This window comes from Meles meles, chromosome 11, assembly GCF_922984935.1.
Source record: "Meles meles chromosome 11, mMelMel3.1 paternal haplotype, whole genome shotgun sequence".
NCBI lineage: Eukaryota > Metazoa > Chordata > Mammalia > Carnivora > Mustelidae > Meles > Meles meles.
In genome coordinates this window covers 82,116,767-82,136,019 of record NC_060076.1, presented here as the reverse complement: position 1 = coordinate 82,136,019, position 19,253 = coordinate 82,116,767, and the positions used below count along the sequence as shown (strand labels likewise).

Sequence of the window (19,253 nt, the reverse complement as noted above, 5' to 3'; positions counted from 1 at the left end):
AATATTGATTATTCAAATTAATGACACTAATGAGTTAGTTTCCAAAGTCAAAAATTCCAATGTATAACTGTAATCATGGGGATTTCATGTGCTAAAGAGTAATCACAATTAAAACATACTAGTCTGTGGGACACCTGGGTGATTTAATCAGTTGAGCATCTGCGTTTGGCTCAGGTCATGATCCTGGGGTCCTGGGATCAAGTCTCGCATCAGGCTTCTTGCTCAGTGGGGAGCCTGCTTCTCCCCCTGCCTGGTGCTCCCCCCGCTTGTGCTCTCTGACAAATATACAAAGTCTTTTAAATAAATAAATAAATAAATAAAATATTCTAGTCTGTATTGTTTGGGAAAAATCGAAAAACGTATTGATGACTTTTAGACTTTGTGAAGTTAGGTATCCTTGAGCAAATAGCAAATAGCTTCAGTAAGCATTAATGTAACAAGGAGATTTAGTCTCTGTAAATGGACCTATTCTTTATTTAAAGACAAAGGTAGCCTATCTTCCAAAAAATGTAATTATATTCTGTTTATAAGAGATATAAGGGCACCTGGGTGGCTCAGTTGGTTAAGCAACTGCCTTTGGCTCAGGTCATGATCCTAGAGTCCCGGGATTGAGTCCCACATCAGGCTTCCTGCTCAGCAGTGACCCTGCTTCTCCCTGTGACCTCTTCCCTCTCATGCTGTCTTTCCCATTCTCACTCTCATTCAAATAAATGAAATCTCAAAAAAAAAAAAAAAGTACTCAAAGGTTTGGGGAACCTGGGTGACTCAGTTGGTTAAGCAGCTGCCTTTGGCTCAGGTACATGATCCCAGGGTCCTGGGATCAAACCCCACATTGGGCTCCCTGCTCAGTGGGGAGCCAGCTTCTCCCTCTCCCTCTGCTTGCTGCTCTGCCTACTTGTGCTCTCTCTCTCTGTCAAATAAAAAAAAGAGAGAGAGATAACTGATATGAACACAGAATGTTTGATAGTAAAGGGGACAAAGAGGTATACAATTTAATTATTATCCTGGTTATTAGCCTGGTTTCTTTAATTTTTGTTTGTTTGTTTGTTTTTACTGCAGGAATCCCAGAGTCTTACTGCATTTTCATAAATAGTCTCACTAGGAAGATTTGATCATTCCATTCTAAATAAAATAAAAATTGACAGAACTGCAGAAAATGATATCAAATCCATAATACAATGAACAAAGTTGTCATAATGGACTCATAAATAACAATGGGAGAATGAGAATCAGATCCTTATGATCCTGTAGCACTTTTCTTAGTTAATGATAGATATAGTGAAGTTTAAAGAACAGTGGACTCATAAAGTCCACTTTTGACATGTAAAGAAAAAATAACTTACATCATGAAGTAATACATAATCAGAGACTAATGAAGAATCATAGTAAATACTCGTGGAGCTCAGGGGCAAAATTAGTAGTTCAGCTTGTAATTTATAAAATAAATCTTTTTTTTCCTTTTAAAAATGGATCATTTTTTTGATGATGAAAGTGGTATGACCAGATATCAGTAGGGCAAAATAATTCCGAGTGCATCAGAATTAATTGCTGTGCAGAACATCCTAAAATTGCCATAAATAAGATTGCTGTGTTCCAAATAACACATATGGAAATGTATGTACGATAGCTATGATGGGAAAACAATAAAACATTTTGGGCAAAAGACATAAACGATTATTCTCAAAGCAAGAAATAGAAATAGCTAATAAATATTTGAAAAGATGGACAATAACAAATGTAATCTGAGGGGATAAAAAGAGAAACAACAATGAGATAACATTTTTCATGTCAGATTGGCAAGGATGAAAAGATTAAAAAACTCTTACCTAGGGGTTTATAGACATGGGTCTGTTCAGATATTTTCTCCATTCTTCATATTGTCATTTGAGTAGGCTTATGGTCTTTTTTTTTTCAGTCATGCATAAAAATATGATGTTTTGTAATAATATTTAATACTATTTATCCATCTTGCAAGGGTTTTTTGAGGTTTGGTTTAATCTTCCACTGACAACTTGACAATATATTCTGCGCTCTTTGATCCACTCATTCCACTTGCAGAATTTATCCCAAGTTATCAAAGTATATAAAGGCTCAAGATTGTTTTTCACAGCCTTGTTACTCTCAGTGAAAAACTGGGTCAATTTCCAGAGATCAAGCACATGAGAAATAGATTATGGGCGGGGTACCATTTAAAAGATGGCAGGAGGTAAGAGTCAGCTTTTAAACGACATACAGGCTAATATTGACATAGGAAGGTAAGCGTGACATTAGTAAGTGGACTAAGCAGAACATATCTCTGTGGTATGAACTTGCGTGTGTACCTGTCCATTTGTAAGCAGTAACTCATTTACAGTTGCACGGATGGTAGTCCTAGCCCGTGACAAGCATGGTCTATGCTGTAAAATAAAAAATAATGGCATAGTATTTGGGGGACCTGAGTCTTAGTCACTCTCAGGCTGATTTCACCCTATCTCCTTACATCTCAGGGCTCCTTAAACATCCCCATCTCTAAAAATGAGGGCGAGGGGTTGAGCCTTGGACTTCATTAGCAATGACTAATACACCTGTAGCGGCTGTCATATGCCTCATATCCCTGTTCTGCATCCAGGGCAGATAGTAGCCATCAGCCTGAGTCTCCTTTCCCTGGGCTCAGCCATACCTCGGGATTCTTCTCAACAGAGCGTTAGGTCAACATTTCTAAACAGATTGTATTTTGCACTGGGAACTTCTTTGCTATCCTTGCATGGGATGATCTTAGAAGTCCTTTCAACAAAAGGATTTTGTCTGAGGAACAAAGTCACTGTGATGAGAAATAAAAGGAATGTTTTCCAGAAAAAGGCGTCTGCTTTCCTAGTAGCCACATTTTTAAAGTGGTGGAAACAGGTGAAATAAATACTGATGATACATTTTCTTAAATAACAGATTTCCTGTCATTTATATAAAACAAGTATCGTGGACTATTTCACATTGTTTTCTCGTACGAAATCTTAAAAATCCAGTGTATAGTTACAGGACATCGTATTTTAGATGACATTTCACTGGAGATACTTGATCCAATTTACAGTAAGAAACAAATTCGCTTGTACTGATATTCTTAAATTTCGTAATAATTGAATTGAGTGCCAGTTCCTTAATTAAAATTAAAGTTGAGATAAGGTCACACGAGCAGCATTTCAAGTACCCAATAGCCGCAGATGGCTGGTGGTTACCCTATTGGACAATGGAAGTTTAGAGAATACAAAGAAACACAGTATTCGAGTTTAGCTTTCAAGGAGATTTCCTGGTTGGGAAATCAAGGTGTAAGGAATATATATATCAATCAGAATCCGAAACAGAATATAATTAAAAGTTGGCAGTGGGCAGGCTAAGGGCTTCTTGGGTAGAAGTTCCAGACATCCACAGCTTGATGCAGACTTCACACCTTTAGAGCCCAGCTGGTGGAGATGACGCTGTGAGTTGGGAAGAATGGAGTGTCTTACTTGAGCACGTGTGTGTGTTCTCCCTGCAGGCACGGGACCCGCTGTGCTGGAGAAGTGGCAGCCGCAGCAAACAACTCTCACTGCACGGTCGGAATTGCTTTCAATGCCAAGATCGGAGGTACGGGAAACAAACGTGGGTAGATGGAGAACCCTTTCAGAGCTCCAGACAGGGCTGCGTCGGCAGAATAGCGTTCAACTGTTGCCGAAAATGGCCATCTTCATGTGTGTTATTGAATATAGTTCAGGGCTTTTGAAGCAGTACCCCTCTGGGGGTGCGAGCACAGATGTTTCTTGATTTAAAACAGGCATGAAATGCATGTCCAGTCATGAATTTGGGGTCAGTGACATCTGTCCCGATCTCTCCAGTGGCTGCCTGGGTCGGAAAGAACTGATCACCTTAATATCAGCCCATAGTGTCTCTGTGGAGAGAGACATTCTGAAAGTAATGTCAGGACAGAAAATCCATTTTTTTCCCCTTTTTCCTTATGTTTTACCAAAAGTTCCTTTTTAATGGAAATTAAAATGGGAAATGGTATAATCTTCTTTTGTAGACCCATAATAGAGCACTAGAGTTGTTGTTAATAATCCTAGATTATGTATGGACATTACACACGCAGAAACTCAGATATACGTATGCCTACTACAAGGACCTGACCAAGGGAGTATCAATCTAGGCCTTGACAGAAGCAAACTCCTTCGCATTTGTAATCATACTCATCAGCTGTCACCTGATACCACAGGCACACACGAGCAGGAGAACACATGGTAAGAGACACGATCGATCCTAGTGGCTCGAGGTGTCCCCTAGGGGGGTTTTCCTAACCAGTGTTGCAGATGAATGACCTTCCTGGTAACTAGACTGACATCTTCATTTCCAGTACACTATTGTTGCCAGTGGTAAATAGAATTGGATTTAAAATAAAAATAATTGTCCTTAGTAGAGTAAATGTAGAGATCTCGTAACGTGACATATTGGGGTTGTTTAGTAACGGTGCTAAGAAAAGGATTCTGACACTACCTTGAATATCAGTGCTCAGTGCATTTGACCTCTTTCTGTCCTGAAAGACACTGAATTCTTAGAGTATGGCAGCTTGTTAACCAGTAATTAGCTGTACTCTGAGAGCATCTGCTGTGCGTCAAGGGAAGTTCATGAGGGAGCTAAGGAAAGGAGACAGAAGCTTGCTCTGAAGAACGATGAGGGTGCCGGACACCCTTGATAGTCTCAAGAATGTCCACTGACCATGGTAGCTGCTAATCAACCCTGCTTGTTGTCCCAGACACGACACACACAGTCCCTCACATGCACCAACACACATCCATGTCCGCGTCCTCCCTCTCCCGTGCTAACCCAGCATTCATTGACCTTGAGGGACTGAAGGAACGAAATCACAGAGAAGCTGCCGATCTCACCAAACAGGGCTTCAGTAAGAAAATGAACCAATGGCAGTGAGTCACCAATGTTCTGTCATCCCCCAAACAGGAACATTCTGAATTATCAATTAACCCCCCGGTCCCAAAGCATGAAGGCTTACAGTCAGATAAAGAAAAATGGACCTTTCATCTTAAAACTCGAGGAAACAAAAATAATTACTCGTTAATATTTGGTCAGAAAAGGAATATTACCCTCTAGCTATGATTTCATCAAGCTTTTTTTCTCCCGGACTTCCATCAGTTGCGTGACCTAGAAACTACACCCAAGTATTGTGTAACTGCTCCTCTGTGCTGGTGTTTAGAATTTCCAGTTAGGCTTTTTCAGGCAGTGGTACAACCCAGTGTTTATTTCTTTGTACCGATAAAATACAGATGATCCTTAAACAGCACAGGTTTGAACCACGTGTGTCCACTTAAATACAGGTTTGTTTTCTTTTTTGGTACATACGGTACAGTACTATAAGCGGAATATGTCCTCCATAGATTTTCTTAATAACCTTTTCTTTTCTCAAACGTACTTTATTTTAAGGATATAGTCTGTAATGCACGTATCATATAAAACATGTGTTCATCAACTGTGTATGTTATCAGGAAGGCTTCCGGGCAATAGTAGGATATTAGTAGTTACGTGTTTGGGGAGTCAAGGTTGTACGTGGATTTTTGACTGCGTGGTGTTGGGGGAGGGTTAGCGCATCTAACCCTGAGTTGTTGAAGGGTCAGCTGTAGTTCCATTTTATCCTTTGAAATAGCAAGAAGTAAAAATGGAGGCATACGAAATAGTTCTTGTTTTCAGTAAAAACCGTGCAGATGAATTTTGAATATTCATGTCAAATTAAACCAAACCGGTGGCTGCTTAGGACGCAGTACACACAAAGAGCATCTGGCTGGGCATTCTACTCCCCTAAAACAGTGCTGAAAAGCCTTCTAAGTACAGTTTCCTTTTGGTGATTTTTAAAGTAATGTATTTATAACCCTTGTGATCCATGTCACTTGTCTATACATCGCCTTTAAAAATGCAAAGGTCTCAAAAAAAAAAAAAAATCCAAAGGTCTCAAGGAGAAGACAGTCAGGAGATATTACAAGCAAGTGCAGTGTCTTTAGGGGCACTTTGAGGAAATTTAATGTGTCCCAAGTGTTGATTTCCACTGTTCTTTTGGAAGTAATTATTGAAGGGTATAGTGACCTATCTGTCATGTAGCTTAGAAAGGTTCCCCTGGAAATATGGCAGAATGTCACCGGTTAAGTGCTGTCTGTCTCCGGCCTCATGGTCATTTCTTCTGTTTTGTATGTTTGCAGATTTTAGAGTTTAAAGTTAAACATTTTTTTTTTTTTTAAAGTGCAAAGAAGGTGTAGTCTTTTCAAGAATTTGTTGATTTTCCACCAGAAGTCCCACCTCAAACCTCCTAGTATCAAAGCTGCCTGATTAGGGGTTTTATTATTTAAGCCCCATGTGTCGGTGGCCAGAAAAACTTGAAATCCCGCTAGAGAACAAGATTTTTCTAAGGAGTGAACTTGAGCCGTAAAGATAGAATTGTAAAATAATACAGCGTCTCAGGGATGCTTTTTAGCTTAAGCTGAAGGAGATGTATGTTTACTTCACAATTAGATTTTCATTGTTGTTCAGAGTCTCCAGAATAGAAAGACAGAGAGGAGGCCTGACATTTGACGTGTAATTTATTCTTGGGTGTCTGTGTCTATTTTTTTCCTGTTAAGGTTAATAACAAATCCCTGTCTGTCTGGCGGGAATATACGTAAATGAAGATTAATGACTGAACATGGTTAAAACCCTTTGAGACATAATTGATGTGTTACATGCACAGAGAGCATTCTCATTTATTATTTGACTTATAAATAACTTGGCAAAGAAATAATATATTAAGTTCACATCACTCTTACAGATTAGGAGATAATATTAAGAAGAGAGGAAATTAGACCAACCTAACTTGGAAGCTTTCCAAATTTTGTCAGCCCGCTAAGGTCAGAATGCTTTATACCAATTATGAGCACAAGTTACCTAATAAAGAGAAATTTAGGGAAGATGGATTGCTTGAGGCTCTCTGTCAAGTACTCTCTGAAGACAGGGATAAAGAGAAGGGAGAGATTGTGGGAACTTTAAAAAAAGAGAATAATGGATTTTAAAAAAAGGTTTTAAAGAAGTTTTGCTGTCTCACATATGACGTAACTTACTTTCTCTCCAAGAAAGCTTTGGAAGAGTCTGCGTGATCTTTTTCAGGGGGGAGAAGATGCTCACTTAAGTGTTGATTAAATGTTGATTCTTTGCCCCCCAATTGCTGTAATTGGAATATGTCTTGGGCTGTCTGGGGGTTCTATAGTGAATGCTCTATTCAAGCTAATTCCCTTCTGTCTGGAAGGGGTTCGGATGCTGGATGGAGATGTCACGGACATGGTTGAAGCGAAATCGGTTAGCTTCAATCCCCAGCACGTGCATATCTACAGTGCGAGCTGGGGCCCGGATGATGATGGCAAGACCGTGGATGGACCGGCTCCACTCACCCGCCAAGCCTTTGAAAACGGCGTTAGAATGGTAGGTTTTAAAAGCACGTCAGCTCATACTTTGTCCTTTGGTGATGGTTCTCGTGGGAAACCAACTCTGCAACTGTGGGTTCCAGTCCTTGGGTCTAGAGGAATGGACAGAGTCCATAGCTGAGCCAGAAGACAGGTTTATAGAAAGAGGGACTGAACCCTTAGTATTGTGTGTTGCCTGTGTTCTGCAAGTGAGCTAAGAACTAGAGAGTTTCCCCTGACAAGAACAGAGGTGTATTTTGCTGCTTAGGTTTGCTCAAAGGAAATGTATCCGTCAGTATGTGAATCTTGCTTTTGGAGCAATAAATTCTTAGCTCTGCGAGATGGAAGAGAAATGAAAATACTGAATCTCTCCAGTTGAGGTCATCCAGCAGTGGCCTTCTGGGCCTCTCCCTTTCGTACCCCCTTCCCAAGTTTCACTTCTGTCCCAGGACAATATTCTTGTTATCCCAAGTTCCCTAACCAGGCTGCTCACCCATCAGCATTTTTCTTCATTTCACTAAGAAATTCACACACCACTCCTCCCCTCAAAAACTGATCAGGTAATCTACTATAATAGAATTTCTCCTTCAAATTACAGCTCTTTCAAAAATCCTATTTTATTTTCATTAAATAAAAAATAAGGCCGCCCTGTGCTTGGAATCACGGAAGGAGGAGTGCTCCATCAGAAGAACTCCTTTCTGTTTCTTCCTTGCAAATGAAACCTTGGGTGATTTAAAGCATGCATTTTAATCGTGATCTGGGCCCGTCCTCCCTTTCCTTCATCATCTCTTTTAACGTTTTCTGTAATGGAAGCGTAGTTGGCTCTTCCTGTCCTTTACCGTGCACTGTTTTCCCAGCTCATCCCTGCCTCATCCCTACACCCTATGGTTATACAGCCCATTCTCTTCCACCAGCAAGCCTCCATTAAAATGCTGCCTCTCCCCAGAAGCCTCGTCACTGCCCGAACTAGAACCAAGCGCCAGCAATCCCTACCCTGCGCCCGCGACACTGCATATTCTTCCCAGGATCACACAAAGTCAATATCATAGTGTGCTTTATGTCTGTTATTCTGGTATGTGTCTCCCTCATTAAATTCTGTGTCCTGGGATAGCAGGGCTTATGCCCATCTTGACAGGTTTTGCAAAACCCATGGAGTACACGGAACTCTAGAGAGTGCTCAGTAAAAGTTTGTTGAATTTCATTTAATTTACTACAAATTACGCCAGCCACCAGACGGTTGCGCATTCAGCCCAGATCTGGGGCAGTGGAGTGCGTGGAGCAGGTTAATGCAGTGTGGGCAGCTGGAGTACATGCTGCTTCCGCTTTGGTGGGGTTGGTGCTAGGGTGAACTCGCAAGACAAAGCCAAGCTGTCTCCTGGTTTGTTTGTTTTTTTAAGATTTTATTTATTTATTTGACAGAGAGAAATCGCAAGTAGGCAAGAGAGGCAGGCAGAGAGAGAGAGGAGGAAGCAGGCTCCCTGCCAAGCAGAGAACCCAATACGGGACTCGATCCCAGGACCCTGGGATCATGACCTGAGCTGAAGGCAGAGGCTTTAACCCATTGAGCCACCCAGGCGCCCCCTTCCTGGTTCTTTTGATACAGACTGGAAAGGAAGGCTTACGCACTCGTTCAGAATGTACTTTCTAACTGAAGGGTAGTTCAGGCTTGTTAAGACATCCTTTCTAGTTCTGTCCATTTTTAGCTACTCAAGAGCCCTTTAAGGCTATAGAATAGTGTTTTAAATTGCTTTGCCTAGAATTTTCCTTTCAAGGTGTCTGAACACCAAATGAATGTGCTCTAAGTAATCTGGTGATTGCATTACCAAAGCCCTAGACTGCAGAGTAGTATTCTCCACTGAATGGTCATTCGAGTGAAAGAAATCAAACTTAGTTCCTATTTAATTTTCAGATTGTATGTGTATAGCTTTCGATATAGTAAAAAGAGTAGGCTGGGATTTCTCATTGATATAATGTATTAGTAATTAGTAATTACTAATCTCAGTAGTGTACATATTGAGATAATGGGGACTGATGTTTTTCAAGTTTTTGCTAAGGACTCTCATTCAGTGGTAATCTTATCTGGAAGTTCAATGTGTAAAACAAATTAATCTGTTACTTCAGTAGGAGGAGGGAAGGGTTAAGAAAGAAGATCATCTGAGGAAGCTATTCAAACGTATGGGAAGATTATATTTAGAAACAAACAGTTGTGAAAAAAATTACTCTATATTCATTATTAAGTACTAAAGTAACTCATGCTTATGAAAATAAATCCTACTACAAAGATGAAATTAAAAACAGATTCCCCACACAAGTAGATAACTATTGGTTTTGGTGGGTTTTTTTAAAGATTTTATTTATTTGTGAGAGAGAGAGAGAAGAGAGAGAGAGAGAGAGACTGAGCACAAGCAGAGGGAGAGGGAGAAGCAGGCTCCCCACTGAGCAAAGAGCCTGATGCGGGGCTTGATCCCATGACCTGAGCTGAAGGCAGACACTTAACTGACTGAGCCACCCAGGCGCCCCCAGATAACCATTATTAAGAGTATGGATTCCACCTTTCCCTACTTTCCTGTGCATTCCCACAGCAAACAGGGACCACGTGCCTCTGTGTGTTGCTGTTTTCACTTAACTGTGTGTGACGGGCATTCTTCCAGGGTAATTCATAATGATAGAACTCTTTTGTATTATAATGTTTCACCCTTTTTAGAATATGGCAATACCATAATTTATTCAACATTTCACTGAAGATCTTTCAAGGTTTTAATCTAAAAATGGTGAGGGAGGCATTTAGCTATTCATTTTTAGAGTTAAGGTAGTAACAAAAGAAATAACTCTTGAAAAACAATAGACTATTCTCTGGCTGCTATCCTGGCACATTCAATTATGGAAGACCAGCAGCGACCCATTTAAATGTGTTTAGATCAACAGGATAGAGGTTTAGTCTGTTTATTACACGTAGGCTTCCAACTCAGCCAGCCTGAGTCTGGTATCTGTCATTTACTGCTCTCTGGCCCGATACAAATCAAATTACCTCTGCTCCTATTTCCTCATCTAAAGTAAGGCAATAAAAGTTCTCACAGAGATGTTATGAGTGTTAGATGATAATGCCACTAAAGCTATTGACAGAATCCCTGGAATATAATAGGTGCTCAAGAAATACACTTTATAGGTGTCTGTCCATGTAAATATACATATATATATATATTTTTTTTTTTCAGAAAAGAGATAGTGTCCTTTCAAAAAACTTTCTAGTTCTCCTCTGTCCCTTGTGTACCGTTTCTGCACTGCGGAATTCTAGATGATCCTGTAGAGTTACCTGTAGTGGTGGATTAGAAACAATAATTAGCAATCAGCATAGACTTCCTGTGTTCTTGCCTGTCATAGACTTTTTTCTTTCTATGTCTGTACTCACCTTCAATTTCATTTGCCCTTAAAAGCACCTCTTCCATTTCGAGGTAACCTCCTGATACACAAATTCATTCTACTTATCTGTGTTCATCGTCTTGAATTTAATTTATAGTTTCCCAAGGGAGGTTTCTCTAAATATCTATGAATATATAATTTAACATTTTTAAAGCAGTATATTAGTCTCCCAGAAGAAAGAAACCTTCCACTTCTTTATGATCAAGCACCAGATGGCACAGTACATTGTATAGTCTTCGAGATTTTATTCTAATTCATGTTCTTTATATAATTGTCAAACATATAGAAAATGATAGGATGAAAATGTTATACAAAGTTAGATTATAAAGTGCAACTAAGAAATGAGTGATTTATTGGCTGCATGACTTAAGGAATGAGGGAATAAATAACTACTAAAATAAGTCCCTCAGGTAGCTGGGTAAAACCCTGTGTGATAACTCAAAGTCACTCTGGCCTGTTAGGGTTTTAACTACATCACTTACAAAAATACAGGAATTGAAATGTATATATTCTTTCTATAAAATTTAGTGGGCTCCCACTTTCTGTACCACATGGATAAAGCAATGAAGGCCACATCTAAGTTTTATATGCAACACATGAAACTGTACATTCGAGCAACAAGACAGGAAACATACATAGACACCATCAAGGTGACAAGCTAATGATAAGGGTTAGAAATGAGAAGAACGGGTGAGGGGGCAGGACAGAATTGTCGTTCAGGAGGACAGAGTCCTCTCTGAGGAGGGGGTACCTGAATGGGGACATAAGTGGTAAGAGGCCAGTCCTTTGGAAGGAATGTGTTCTGCAGAAGGAACAGCAAAAGGAAAACACCCCAAGTGGAGGGTGATTGGGATGTGTTCATGGAACAAAATGCTGATTCGGGTGATGGGAGCCATGTGGGCGGAAAGCAGACAGTAGGAGACGGTTTGGAGAGGTAGTCAAGGGCCGGCTCCACAGGGCTTTATAAACCATGGAGGGTGTTTGCGATTTATTCCATTGCAGAAAACCCTCTGAGGTTTTCCAAGTAGTGGCCCGTTGGGACACAAAATTTTCAAAGGTCAGTGCCGTACAGAGAATGGACTCTGGGAGAGGGATGGAGAGGCAGGAGCAGAAGACGGAAGTGGTCCAGGAAAGAGGTGATGATGAGCCGGACTTGGGGGGAGGGGGCAGCAGCGTCAGGACAAGTGGTGGGGGGGGGAGGGGGGTGGCAAGCAGGAGAAGCCTACATATCAAGACAGATTTTCACAAAGGAAATATATTTTCTTCAGGGAATCCAAGTATTGATCACATCCACTCCTTCTGCTTGCTAATCAGAAAATGTAGCAAATATTGGATTTCAAAATGCTCCCTACTTGTTTTTCTATAACACAAGTATTGGGTTCAGTAGAATGTAACTCTCTTCAAAGACTAACAAAATCAGAATTGATTTCATTTACAGCCTGAGACAAAACTGTGTTGAACAAATCAAGTTACAATTGACAACTCGCTCTTTTCCCCAGAGACTGTATTTTATTTGATGCTAAGGAGCTGTAAAATTAAATGCAGGAATTAGAGGTTCATAATTTGAGTTGTATACAGTTAATATTGATGATGATACCAGTAGTGGTAATCATCCTAATAATAATGATCCTAAAACGTTCAACATTTGTCAGTCTGTTAGCGTGTATGATCAGTCCTCTGAGCCCCAAAATAGATACCATTTGTTTAATTTATTTTTTTTCAGTGTTCCAAAATTCATTGTTTATGCACCACACCCAGTGCTCCATACAATACGTGCCCTCCTTAATACCCACAACCAGGGTCACCCCACCACCCCCCTCAAAACTCTCAGTTTGTCTCTCAGAGTCCACAGTCTCTCTTGGTTTTTCTCCCCCTGTGATTTCCCCCAGTTCACTTCTAATTTTTAATCTTCACAGTGGTCACCTAAGATAGGTCCTGTTCTCCCCAGTTTTACAGAAAATAAATACTCAGCAGAGCTAAACAAGTCAGAATGCAGGCCTCAAAGCAATCGAATAAATTATTTTGCATGTCATCATTTCCCCTTTATTCGGCACAACTGACCTCCTTGTAATATCCGTGACCGCATAGCAGAGCTTTTCCCCTGTTAGTGTGGTGAATGAATTTCTCACCTTCTGCCTAATTCTCCCTCCTCCATTTCTTCACTGGATGCCTCAGCCTCTTGCCTCACTAAAGACGCGGTTCAATCAGTTCTGTCTTCTCTCATCATCGAAAATTCCCTCTCCTCTGTGTTACTGTCGTCCACATACTCTCAGTTCTTTCTCAGAAGACAGAGGGGAGACTCTCTCTGCGGTTTTCTATTTTTCCAATTACTCATTTCCAGAAACCATTGTCCATACTTGTCCTCTACAAGCTCTTTTTCCACTGTCTCTTGAAGCCACTCATCAGAACCCTGACCCCTCACTGCACTGAGACTGTTCTTGTCCAGGCTGCCACGACCTTCCTATGTGAAACCCAGGGCTCCTCGCTGATCCATTGTGTCATTTGCCTGGTAAGGAGGCCTGCCTGCTTCTTCGGTCCACAATAAAATACACACGCTCCAACCTTTCAGACCCCTGTTCTCCTTCTATTTAGTATATTTTCTTATCTTGTTGATGAATTGTCCCCCATCCCCCCATAAAGCCTTGGAGATAGAATGTTTTGTTCTGTGCTAGATCCCAAGGACCTGCAAGAGGGTCTGTTGAGTGATAGGTGAGCAAACATGTGGGCGAATTCCATGCCCGTTTGCTGCAAATACTGAATGAATTTATTTAAGGATCGCACTTGCATTGGTTTTCTCTTTTTAATTAGTAATATGGAAATGAGTTACTAGCATACATGGTATATTCTGGCGATTAATGCGTGCAGACCATGGATTCAGACTCTCCGGTGGGTTCCAGTATGTTCTTAACCATGTTCCAGTTAATTAGCCTCTCTGAGGATCAGTTTGTTCCTCTATAAAATGGAGCTAACTGCTAGTAATTACTTTATAGGACTGTTGTGAGGATTGTATGATTAATGCCTGTAAAATATGCAGCAGAGTTTCTGGAACATAGTAAAGTCTCTAATTACGTTATGAGTCTTAATCACTATCACTTCTGAAAAGGCCAGGGTAATAAAAGTGAAATGCCAATTTATCGTGTAGAATACTATAAAAAGTCTTAATTGTCTAAAATCTCTGGATTAGTGGATTAATTCATTTCATATTTCTGAGTGATCCTTAAAGAAGGTAAATATACAGTCTTGAAAGTATTATTAAGGAATGGCCAAAATAAATGGGACAGAATAGCCAAGAGATTTTTTCTGAATTCTATTCCACAAAACACTAATTAGTGAAATGCCTCAAAGAGGGGTAGGGGTGGGTGAAGGATTTTGCCATCAAATAGGCTCAAGAAACACCACTTCTTATATCCTCCCTTTCAAAACTTGAAAGCACATTAAAGGCTCTGAGAAGTTCCGCAGTAGAGATGTGTGTAACTTGATTTACTCAACGTTCTAAACTTTAACTACCCCAAAGCTTTTATTTTTGTGACGTGTTTTGAATTGGTGTTAAATTTAATTTCATTTTACATTGTTTGGAACTGCTTCACAAAGATACAGCTAAACCCATTAGACCTTAAGAAACAGAACATTAGAACTGGAAAGAGTTTGAGTGGCAGAATTGTTCTTACCAACATTTGTATGTTTGTTTACTGGTTGATGTCACTCCGGTTCACCCCATCTACCTTCCTAAAATGTGTGATTTCTTCTTTTCTTCATCCAGTAAGTCTTTCTTTCCTATATTCCTAAAAGTCTATGAAATGTGTCCTCTTGTCCTCACAATTAGAACCAGACTCTCTCAGACGGACTTGAGCCCACAACATCCTTCCAAAGCTTCCATCTTCCTCGCTGGAGCTCCAACTTTCAATTCAGCATGAGCATTGCAGCCAAAGAAGTACTTTTTTGAATGTAAATCTTGTCCTCTGTCTTCTCTTTAAAACTCACTTCTCCCTAGGATTGGCGAAGAATATTCTAAGCTTCTTAAAAGGCCACAAAGGTCTCTCACCATCTTTCCAGGGGTCTCAGAATTGAAATCTTACATGTCATCAAAGGAAAGTCACCATTGAAACATTACTCTCATTCAAACTGACACGATTCCACTTACCATGGTGAACCTTTGGCCTGCCTCCTCGGCGTGCCTGGCAAAGACTTCCTTCAGGAGAAACTCTTTGCTTTGTCCACCCAGAAGGTTCTAAATAGGAATATGGTTTTATGACATGAATGAGTCAGTTGACAGTGTTTCAGATAGAAGTGACCCGAGTCTTGGTATCCGAATAAGAAGCTAATTGCCTGAGCTTTTCTTGGATAGGCTCTCTATTCGTTCATTTATTCCTGGCTGCGTTCAGGAGACATCCACATTGGGTGATTATCAATATTCTGGGTACTTTGCGAGCTGGTAGTAAAAGAAGAATAACACTGAGCTGTTGCCTTTGGGAAGCTCACCATGTAATTTTGAATCAATGTTTTAAATAAAGTGTAAAGCAAATTTCCCAAGTCCCTTCAGTGGCTAGAATCTTGTAAGCGATGAGAAGGACAGATTATACCGCACATAATTACAAAACTTTTTGTGTTCAGTCTAGTTGCCTTGCAGTCATCTTTCTTTTTTTTCCCCCCATTTGGGTTATTAAATTTATTAACACTTGGTACCTTTTTACATTTGTCAGCAGATATCTCGCACACTGACAGCTTTTCACGATTTCCTGACATGGGTATTTTATAACATCCTTTAGAAAACAAACAAAAAATTAGAACTGAATCTCTTCCTTTTTTCATAATCACACAACCCTTTATTCAGATTAGCAGTCCTTCTCTTATTGTCTTAATCAAGAAATAGTTCTCAAGTCCCCATTACATACGAAGCACTGATTTCACATTTATCTTACTCGGAGCTGGAGAAATCATGTGGCTCATTGACACATTCTAGAAGCATAGAGTCTAGACTTCACTTAACCATACTATCTACAAGTATGCTTTCAATTCCAGATCATTTTTCTTTGGGATTATCAATGAAAGCCTTCCAGGGCTTATAACAGAACCAATGTCAAGGGTGGGGAAACAAAGTCGGGGGAAATCCAGATCACTGGCCCCTAATCTCCCTTCATGCCATCCTCCCTCTGTTCTTCTCAGGACTTCAAGATGGAAATCAGGATATTTGATGAACATCTATTACTACATGCCTGGCTATTGAGCCTCTTATGAAGTCTCTGATTAATGTATCTCTTTCCCATCATCAATTTCCTTTTCACTTTACCAGGTATGACACCTGATTGGATATTTGGAATATTTGCTGAAAACACAGAGTTGCTTTACAAGCACACCCTGGCCCTTATATCCTCATACGTGCACATACACACGTTTCTCCACCCTTAAATTAAAGGCATATGTTCACCAGAAGGGGAGAGAAGAAGTATAATGAGCTCGTATAATAAACACAGTAATAATAATCATAATAAAATTAACCAATTCCACTTGGGAAGAATATATTTTTATCTGATACACATCTAGCTGCAGCAGGCTTGGTACCAGTTTGGATTTTAATAAATGACAGATTGCTGTTAAATTAGTTGGCGAATGTTTTAAAACTTTGGAACAGTCTATGGATAGGCAAAGATAGACAAGGGAGTTTATTTAATATTGGCTCCACATAATCAAAATTGACTTTAACTGGGGTTTGTTTTAAAAATCTTCCATTAGTATTTAACTGTATCCTGGTGGAAACTCTGTGTCTTTAGGGCTGTAACAAAGCTAAGAAGTGATTTGCCAAATGGACCCAACCTAACGTTTTCCACTTTGGAAACAAAGAATTGTTTGTCTCTCTAAATACATATGTGGTTTCACATTCTGTAATCTTCACCAAGTTATCTGTTATCCAAGGATCAGATTTCGATTCCTATGTTATTGTGAACTGTGATACATTTGTATGGACAGGAACACAGATCTCTCCTAGCCTTGTGTAGGTGCAAAGGTCAAATACTTACTGTCACCTTCTTTTCAGTCGTAGAGATTCATTTTTAACTCCGTGAGTGGTTAATACTGACTTGAGCAAATGCCCTTCTAATTGCCTCTGTTCTACTTAGGGATTAACCAGATATCGGTAGCAATCCTTTTTTCTTTTCTTTTGTTTCATTCTATATATACTGACATATAGGGGAGGATGTGAAGCCCTTATCATGGGCATCATTCTACTACAGTCTGGATGTTCCTAGTTATAGGGAAAATACAAAAATCATACAGGGATTGGATTAGGTCAAGTTGAGGTCCAGACCAGTCCTGAATTTCTGTGATTCAGAGCATAAGAAAGGTAATGGAAATTTTCTTTAACAAAACTTGGAAGTAGCTAGATTAAAAAAAAAAAAAAAGCTGGGGCGCCTGGGTGGCTCAGTGGGTTAAGCCGCTGCCTTCAGCTCAGGTCATGATCTCGGGGTCCTGGGATCGAGTTCCACATCGGGCTCTCTGCTCAGCGGAGAGCCTGCTTCCCTTTCTCTCTCTCTTCCTGCCTCTCTTGTGATTTCTCTCTGTCAAATAAATAAATCTTAAAAAAAAAAAAAAAGCCACTGTGAAATAAACAAGGATAAATTAAATTAGGTTGATAATAACAAATGATTTTAAAGTACATAGGACTTTTATAACAGATTTTGTTCACTTGCCCTGAGCTTATGGTTCTCCCCTTTTAAGAGGAAGACAATCAAACTTTAATATTCAGGATTGTAAACATTATGAGGACTTAATTCTGAGAACCACTTTGGTTAGGCATGAGGATGCTCTTCATAGGACCTCACCAGTATAGACTTGGAAACTAAGTCTTAGCAAAGTGGGCAGCCTGTCCATTAGGAAGCACCAGTGTGGCCCTGACTCGGTCTGTCTTCTTCACCACCATGTTGTGTGAATCCATTCCTGTCAGGCGTGTCATATGGGCCTGTCTGTGTCCATTCAGCTCTCTGTCAATGGTAGCTGTCATTATGGTCATGGAAGTGGACGCTACCGCAGGGAGCTCTCGCTTCCCTGAAGTCCTGGGAAGCATGGTTGGGACAAACTGACTTGGCATATTCTCAACTTCATTGTATTGTCTCTTTCTCTTCCTCCCCGGATACAAGCTGTGACAATGTAGAAAGTACTGACCTTCAAGTCACAGAGAGCCAGGTTGGAATCTTGGTTTCCCTCCAGTGTTTTGACCCGGGTTAAGTTACTAAGTTATCACAGCTTCTGCTTTCCTAAGAAAAGACTATGATAATGCTGACTTTGTGGAGCCCTCACAAAGACTGGCTGAGATCACACGTATGCAGTGTTCAGACCTACTGCTGGTCTTCTCCTCCGAGGAGAGGCCATGTTTGATGAATCTTTAAGGACTTCAGTATCTACCGCAGAATCTTGTAAATAATAGAAGTTTAGTATCAAGTGTAATCTTTTCCGAAGTATGATTTGCTTTCATTGATACCAGGATTGTGTTTATGGGAAGAAACTGTGAAGGGCTGATTTTCTGGGTTTCAGAAATGTTATGGGCTGCTTCACAAAAGACTGAGGCTGTGACCTTCAAATCCCCTGGTGGGCTTTGCAGAGGGGGCGGGGGGACAGCTTGCTTGCCCTTTCCCAAGCTGGGAGTTGGGACCAGTCCACCATGGTGAAGCATTCTGTAACCTAACATAGAGAAGAGTAGTAACGTTTCATTACAGCTAGAGTTTCCCTCTGTCTTCCTTTCCAAATGCCTTTCCAAACATTTGCAATAAATTCCTTTCATACCCCTGTTCATAGTAAATACTTTTTTATTCTCTTTGAAAGGAATCTTTCAAATTTAACTCATTTAATAGAAATTTAAAGGTGTGGTATCTTCCTGGGCAGTTTCATAATAGGTACCTAATATTAATATTGGAAATGTCTTTCTCCATTTTATAAACCTGTCTCTGCTAAAACAATCCTGAGCATGATTTTGCCTTTGCTCTGGGATGATCCAAGATACAGAAACTTTTCTCACATATGCCGTCTTTTTCTTCCCAAAGTGGGAATGCAGAAATGGTGGGTGTACCCAGAATGGCTGCATCAGTCTGATGGGGCGCCTGGGTGGTTCAGTTGGTTAGGTGGCTGACTTCCATTCAGGTCATGATCTGGGGGTCCTGGGATCAAGCCCTGTGTCAGGTCCCCTGGTCAGCGGGGAATCTGCTTCTCCATCTCCCTCTGCCTCTCCCCACCGCTCATACTCTCTCTCTCTCTCTCAAATAAATAAAATCTTTTTAAAAATTATTGATTGTGATTAGTTCAGAGAGCATATAAGATTCACAGGTATTGTTATAGCAGGTTGGAATGAGGAACTGAGAAATAAAATTTCCATGTTCCCACTCTGCGCCAGCTTTCCAGGCACCCCCAGCC

The 19,253-nt window shown here is 40.3% G+C and overlaps 1 protein-coding gene across 5 annotated transcripts in view; it reads left to right on the top strand.

Annotated features, from left to right (window-relative positions):
• PCSK5 (proprotein convertase subtilisin/kexin type 5) overlaps positions 1 to 19,253 on the top strand; it is a 455,881-nt gene that overhangs the window by 159,318 nt on the left and 277,310 nt on the right. For all 5 annotated transcript variants that reach the window (XR_006820794.1, XM_046022868.1, XM_046022867.1 and 2 more), the window contains exons 6-7: positions 3,509 to 3,597; positions 7,283 to 7,455. Coding sequence is in view for 4 of the 5 variants with exons in the window: in XM_046022868.1 (XP_045878824.1) it covers positions 3,509 to 3,597; positions 7,283 to 7,455 (262 nt within the window). In the remaining variant the exon portion in view is untranslated. The remainder of the gene's footprint in view (positions 1 to 3,508; positions 3,598 to 7,282; positions 7,456 to 19,253) is intronic.